General features: G+C 40.4%; 1 protein-coding gene across 1 annotated transcript; it reads right to left on the bottom strand.

Moving 5' to 3' along the window:
* Window positions 1-1,330: 1,330 nt before the first annotated feature.
* LOTGIDRAFT_142033 (hypothetical protein) lies at window positions 1,331-4,560 on the bottom strand (the record flags this gene model as incomplete). The annotated part of the gene is made up of 7 exons (XM_009051896.1): window positions 1,331-1,786; window positions 1,976-2,089; window positions 2,434-2,619; window positions 2,828-2,951; window positions 3,247-3,371; window positions 3,769-4,025; window positions 4,368-4,560. Coding segments are annotated over 7 exons (1,455 nt in total), but the record flags the coding sequence as incomplete, so codon positions are not given.
* Window positions 4,561-7,764: the final 3,204 nt, after the last annotated feature.

Raw genomic sequence — 7,764 nt, 5'->3', positions numbered from 1 at the left:
TTAAGACATACATGGTTCATTCGAACGATCAATACAAATTCCGAAAAACATTGTTTGTCAGTATGCACGTACGAATTTTACCACATCGTCCTTTTCTTTTCCCAACTCGACAACCGACTTTTACGCTTCTATGCAGTGTCATAGCCGCATTATTTTTTTTTCACTGAGATTTCCAGTTTAACTGAAGAAAACAATTAATAATTTTAAAACTGACGTTTACAGAGCGATGTTTAGACGATAAATACTTATAAACTTAATGAAATGGAGTTTTTATTGGCGTAATAATGGTTTTAACTATTATTGTCGGTGGTAAATTATTACTCGCGTCCATGTCGTGACTCAAAATAAACCGATTAATATTCTAGGTTCGAAGGTCGCCTAATTTAAGAGTTTCTGAAATGAAACCGAAATTTGACATGGATTTATAGGTTAAGAAGTAGGGGAACGACTTCTCGTACATTTAATGTCACCCAAAGCTCTTTTGACTCGCCAATGTTATTGCCCTTGATAATCTGAAAGAAGTGCTGCGAATTTCGTACATAAAATCTCTTTTGCACTTCTACAAAGTTATTGCCCTTGACAATCGGGAGACCTTCTCAACACGGAGTGGGAACAAGTAATGTCACCCAAATCTCTTTTGACTTATCAACAGTTATTGCCCTTGGCTATCTAAATATTGGAAAGTGTGCACGTATGTTCCCCTTAGCTTTGGGACCTGTGGTATGGCTTCCATATGCAAGGAGAGGAGAATCGATTGTCTGTGTATACGATGGTCCATATTAGATTCCCCGTTGATGCATCAATACTGCACGAGCGGTCGGAAGTGGAGCACACAACAAAAACGAATGTAAGATGGGAAACGAAATCGTTTATTAGAAAGTATCAAAGGTAAAAAAATGATAATGGAATTATCGAAAATTTCGAAAAAAGGCAATTTTCATAAATTTAAATGGCTGGCATGCCCAGCCCAAAGTTCCATTTTTGTGCCTTTTTTAGGATTGATCTCAAAGGCTTTCCCAGATTATGTTTACAATTGACAATTTGGCATCCACATGCAAGCATTTATGGACACGTCAAAACCTGTGTTACCAGGACATGCTAAATGATACCGAGTGTACTTCCTGCCTGTGGGAACGCAGTAATAGAAATTGTGGCAGTTGTTGGGATCGGGATGTGGGCCTGGTCCTGTCTGTGTACATTTGATAGGTTCCCCAACTGGTAGGATCGCTGGTTCTTGATCTGAAATTGGAAAATTGATCTTCGTACAGACTCAACGAGGTGCAAAGGTTTCTCCTTATTGGGTCCAGGACAAATCAAAAGCAGCTAAGGATCAAATAGTTCGGATGCATTTCAGCTTCTTCGAGCCAAAATGCAAAGGCAGTTGAGTAGAGATTCCGCTCATGGCGGGATTTCTACTGTTGCATTTCCCATAAAGTGGGATAGTGGGATTGAAAACAGCAATTGACTTACTTCTTCGTGCTGGTGGTCGTTGTGCTGCAGGTTGGTTGACCGGTTGTGGTTGAGGTTTGGGTGGTTGAAATTTGGGATCAGGCTTTGGGAATGGTGGTTTGTTGTCTAAAACGGATATAGGGATTTCGCCTGATCCGTCTTCGGGTTTTGTGTACTTCAACCTCAGTGTTGGCAACGGCGTCAAGTTTGGTTTGATGATTTTGTTGATGGCTGTCAGGATCGGGTTCATACCTTCTCCACAACTACCACTGAAGTCATCAAGATCCACCGACCAAACGAAGGCGCCTCCCAAATTGTTGTCTCTTATGTACCGAGCCTGTAAAGAGAAGGTAGTAAGGTGCAGCGTATTTTGGTTGCCACAATCAGAAAGAATTCCAACGTTGCCATTACCATAGATCCACTGTAGAAGCTTGGTGTTCACTTAGGTCTTCATCAGTCCATAAAGGTGGCGAGACGAATACATTGTATTGCCCAAGCTTTACATGGCGAAGAATACCTGTCTTACCTTAATGGTGATGCTCCTTGGATTATCATATCCGACCCACTGGTCACCACCAAAAGCGTACGGTGATTGTTGTTCTTCTATCCATACTGACGTCCACCCTTTATACTTAATCTTCTCACAGATCTGTACGGAAAATAAGAATGGTGGTGAAGATTTTCCTTAGACCGGGCGATCAGTGGTAAACAGAGCATCTCTTGGTGGTTCTGGCGTTCTGGAGCTGAACATTTGCATCTTCTTCCTATCCAAAATCACTTTGCCATGCGAGAAAATGATATCTTACGAAGCCAAGATGAAGCAACTCTTCGTTGCACCGATGAAGAAGAAGAAGAACTACGACGACAACCAAAACGGAGTGGGGTGGAATGAGAGAATTTGTTGCCCTGAGAGCAAACGTTACCTACATGTGACAATCGATTTACACGTTGCATGAGATGGAAGACCGTGATTCTTGTACTCACCTCGAAGTATGAGAGAACTCCTTTCTGTGCAGTGTATTCACCAGGACGACCTCCGCTAACAGCTGGTGCTCCCACACCGTTCTGCCAAGGGTTCTTCAGGGTATAGCTCATACCATAGGTTCCCAGTCCGACAATCAGTCTTTCTTTCGGCATACCTTGACTCAACCAAAAGTTGATGGACCAGATCTAAAATAGTAGATGAAGGCAGATCCTAAGCAATTTCGGCAGTTTGGAACATGGTTTGTTCCTGATTAAAACCTCTGGTAAGGCAGGTCTTCAACCATTCCAGTTGCGTTTTACTGGTTTTTTGGGGGTAGCCAGTGGACCTTCTTTGATAATTCTGTGGCGCCCCACTACCTTATGATTCATTGATGCTTTCCCCTTTGCCACTTACCTGATTGAGTTCCAGCTTCTTGCCTTTATCAATTTTATTTGGATACAGACTGCTATGATGCCCCGTTGTATTTTCCCATTGCCCATGATAGTTGTAGGTCATCAGTAACATATAGTCGATAGATCTGAAACAAAAGTAGCATTCTTGATGCCATCATCATCTCTTGCTCTTGCTTTTGGCATCATTCAGGAACGACGTCCAAGCGTCCGATGGCTTAAAATAGTGGTGAACCGTGTGTTCTGCTTTGATATTATACCAAGGGCAGTGGTACTTCGCAGGCTTTCCTCCTCCCCGCTGTTAAAAACTTAACCAACATTAAAAGATTCACCACTCTTCCTATACTCGCGTACCCTCTCGGTACAATTGGTCACCATGGGTAACTATTTAAAGCGCGGTTATGAAATTCACGTAATACTTACTGGATAACCTCGGCTGGTTCATAAGAAGCTTCGATGTAGTGTCTTCCGACTGCTGTTGCTAAGGTCAACAATAGCTTCTCTCTTCCAGTCATTAGTGATTCTTCTAAAAAAGCTCTTTGTAACATCTGAAAGAATCATATGCGTTAAAACACCTTTCGTGTTAGTCCAGTTATTATGGATGATGTTGCTCTTCGTTCAGGAACACCTGACACACTGTGCGATCAGGTTTGTCAACTCGACATTCCTAAATAACAGTTCGCCGCATAATCGATTAGAAACACATGTTATCACTTTGCGAATTGTGCTGTCAGCTTTAACGTCCTTATAGCTAATCTGGAAATCTCAACCGGTTCGGCGTCCCTTCAAAAGATACCACAAAGCTTGAATTCATACATTTATTATCATAGCTATCTGTTGTGGAACACCTGGTGCCAATATGCGTTTGGTTTATCGGCTAGGCATTCCTTTCAGGAAGACCATATACAGTATCAAGGAAGTTAAGTAAACCCCCGGTGCACCTACCCTCATGAGACTAGAGAACCTTTGCTTGTCATCTGGTGGACTACCACGTACTCCGGGGAACTCCCAATCCATATCCATTCCATCAAAATTATACTTCCTCAGGAACTCCACCACGTTCCTCACCCAGATTCTCCTGGAATTCGTGTCCTTCACGACCTGGACGAACGGTTTAGACCCAAACGTCCATCCTCCTACGGCCATGAGCACTTTCAATCCAGGTCTTAACTGCTTGAGGCCGGTAGTCTGGGCGTAGAGTCCTGAAATTACGTGCTAGAGTTATTGCCCTTGTCCGTAAGTCTGTTTTGAATCCGAAATTGCATTAGCAGTTCGGTGGTACATGGCGTCCAGTTGATTCAATCCAAATTTGTTTGTTCGCAATCAATTTTCTCAATCTACATCATTCAGAATCCAATATGGCCGCAAACAAAATGGCTGCCACTGTAGTTTAATGTATTTCTTTCTAACGAAGCCACAAACTTCGGCACATCGAATTACTAATACAGTTATAATGCATATACTGTCACAATTCGACGTAGACCATTTTGAATATTAAAATTGTGCAGACGAAAGCAAAGTAAAGCATCACTTACCATTGGGACCTAGATCATTGTCATGGGTAGGTCCTAACTCTAAGTTGGGAAGGACATTGACAAAGGCGAAGATGAGATGAGTGCATTGTTTTATATCGACATTACTTGGTAAGAATCGTGCGATACTCCCTTGTCGATATATCGAATCCGTACTGTAGTAGCAGAATGTCTTCGTTCCTGTAAGTAAAGGCAAAATGTGTAGTCTCTATCATCCAGAGAAGTATATCTCATCGAAGACAGGATGAGTCTTGGTGTGAGAGACTACAAAATGTTATCTCTTTGGTTTGGTGATTTGAAAATTTTCTCATCTCCCAAAGTAACTGTTATTTTATGACGTACGCTCCTGTACTGGCCAGACTAATTCTTTGGATGCGTTTGAATTTGTGAATATTTCATTATATATCCTAAATTCTTATTGGTCGCTTTACAATTCCTAACTGCAATATAGACCAATCAGTCTTATATATTGATTTAAGAATGCATGATTGAGTTGACCCAGGGTGATGGATAGCAACGAAATCCTGCCATATATACGAACGTAGATCAAAATTTTGAACTGACCTGATATTGTGTATATAAGACAGGACAATATTAGTCCAGTGTAGATGTGAAACATGTTCCCTTTTTTCTGCTGAAAAAAAATATGAAAGCGGATGCAGTTTCTTTTTTGGGGTTTCCAATGGTCGGGGAATATCTATACGCCGTCCATAGTGCCTGTATATTCAATTTTTTTTTTTTGATCAACGTATACCCTTACTCGATTTCGACTCTTTAATTTTTTTATGTAGCGAGAGAAGAAAAATTTGCAAAAACCGTTGCATAACCAGGATTTCTAAGAAGGCGAACAATTGCGCCCCATTGAAAAACAGTTGAAATTAAGAAAACGCAGTAGACCTACCTTAGCCCCGTCCGTGTTCTTTAAGAAAAATTCAATCAACGCTACACGAGGCACCTCTCAATGAGTTTTTTAATTACTGGATTAAAGCCTCTATTCTAATCGTGTGGGGGTTTAGGATTGATGTGCTCTATTACTGGTTCGTGACTTTACTCTTCTGTATCTTTTAATCAACCAATCCATGGTATTGAGTACTACTGTGCGTTCTATTGATTGTTCCAAGGTTTTAATTCCTTTGCAGCATCACTGGTGTATTCGATTCATGTTCCTCGATGCACCAACAGTGTTATCATTTGCCATTTCTATTGATTGTTCTACACCTTCAATTTCCATGAAGCATTATCTATGTTCTATTTGTTGTTCCCCTTCACCAAGTCAAATGGTGCGTTCTATTACTTGTTCCAGTGCGCCAATTTCATTGCAGCTTTGAGAGTGTGTTACGTTGCTCGTTTCGGACATAACTCCAACCTGTGTTCGTGTGTATGCACCTTTGATAGATTTGTTCTCCCATCTGGTGGTGCGAATATCTTAACAATTTTCCCCAAAATGAGGACTCCGGCATTTGAATTAAATCAAGTTTTACATTATTTTATCAATTCATGGATTAATGTTTTCGGGGAACGGGTAAGGAAATACATTCGAACCCACCCTTAAGTGGTATAATTGTATATACTTTGAGGTTTCAAGAACACACTGTGAGTTCGATTTATGTACCTTGTTTAAATTGGTTTAAGCAATTAGTGTGATTTTTTTCGTCTTTGTTTAATTAGAGACGTGGGACATGACTAGAATGTGAATTAGAAAAACTGCAAAGGTTTCCTTCGAATATATTCAGGTGAATTTATTTTTCTTGGACAAATTTTACAACTGAATTTTTAACAAGACTTATTAAATGGAAATTGAAAAATGTGCGCTAAGCCAATGTCGCTGTTAGAAGCAATTCTTATTTATTCTTTGGCCATTTCGTACGTGCATATGCACGCACGGTATATATATTAAATTGATTTCCAATCGAGAAATAGTAAGCCAATGCTATTGTCCTGGCAAAATTACCCCCATTGCAGACTGCAGGGCGTTGCCCTACTTCATTAGCTCTGTAAGGTGCAGAAGAGTAGGACGTAAAACTCCTTTCATTTCTATTATTTCTTAATTGATTTCCAGAAAAAAAAGATTAAAAACAAGGCCAATCAGATAGGCCTACTTATTTTCATTTTTTGATCTTCCTTCATAGACTAGAAGCTGATATCGCATTCGGCATTCTTCGGCAGTTCTCGTAAGCTAAATCTGTTGCAGGGCGCTAGCGCAACTTTCGCGGTAGACCGTTTGGCTGATATAAAAGATTTTAAAAAATATACCCCAGCCAAACAGTGTATAAATTCCACAATAGAGGTCTACATTGTGTCCCGCCATTGACGACAGGTTCGTGTCAAGTCTGCACAAACATAGAGGGCGTTCTTCACACTCTCTAGCCAATCACAATATCAATAGAATGTGACGTAGTCATTTGACCTATGTGACCTCCACGTTAATATGTCAGTCAATAAATACAAAGCCCATTGTGGTCATTTGGCCTTTTAATGACCAGTCGCTGTTGCTATTTAAAAAGTTTAACGTTGAAAGATAGACACAAATTGTTGATATTGTGTCTTCTATTTTATTGTGACAAATAATTTGTGGGTGGACTCTAACTTTAATCGAGGAAGGTTGAATCAAAATAACGTACAATAGATATTGCGCACAGAATTTGGGAGAATCAGCTTAGAGGACATCTTTAATAAAGGGGAAAGAGGACAGGAAGAAGAGAAAGTAAAAAGAGACAGCGAGTCCAGGAAAAGAAGACAAACCGGGAAGTAGAGAGAAAGAAGAGACAGTGAGAGAAGAGACAGTGAGGGGACGTAGAGAGAAAGGAAGAAGAGACAGTGAGGGGACGTAGAGAGAAAGGAAGAAGAGAAAAGAAGAAGAGACAGTGAGGGGAAGTGGAGAGAAAGGAAGAAGATACAGTGAGGGGAAGTAGAGTGAAAGGAAGAAGAGAGAAAGGGGAGTGAGGGGAAGTCGGTAGCTGGAAAGAAGAGAAGACTTGGGAATTTAAAAGGAAGGCATAGTTGTAGGGAATTACAGGAAGGAAGACGAATGAGGGAAGTAGGAAGAACGATATGTAGAAGAGACGGTTAAGGAGATAGTAGAGGGACGTGTGAAAAAGAGGGCGAAGCAATAGGGGTATTCTCTTAAATTGAGAGATACGTATTGTACCTCCGTGCAATGCTTCGAATTACAGTACATCGAAGACTTATTACGGATGGGTGTTGTCCATCTCTCTGACCGCTTTGATATTTTCCAACTGCCCCGACTAAAATACTATATAAATAATATTCACAAGTTATCTCAGTGGTCAAATAAAACAATTTCCAAATGCAGAGAGTTCTTTCCCTTGGTGTAAAACGTATATAAAACGTTACCAATTAAATTTAAAAATTTGATTCCTTTTATCTTAAAAATTCGGTTACTATTCAA

This window comes from Lottia gigantea (assembly GCF_000327385.1).
Source record: "Lottia gigantea unplaced genomic scaffold LOTGIsca_173, whole genome shotgun sequence".
In the NCBI taxonomy this organism is placed as follows: domain Eukaryota; kingdom Metazoa; phylum Mollusca; class Gastropoda; family Lottiidae; genus Lottia; species Lottia gigantea.
This window is presented reverse-complemented; position numbering and strand designations above follow the sequence as displayed.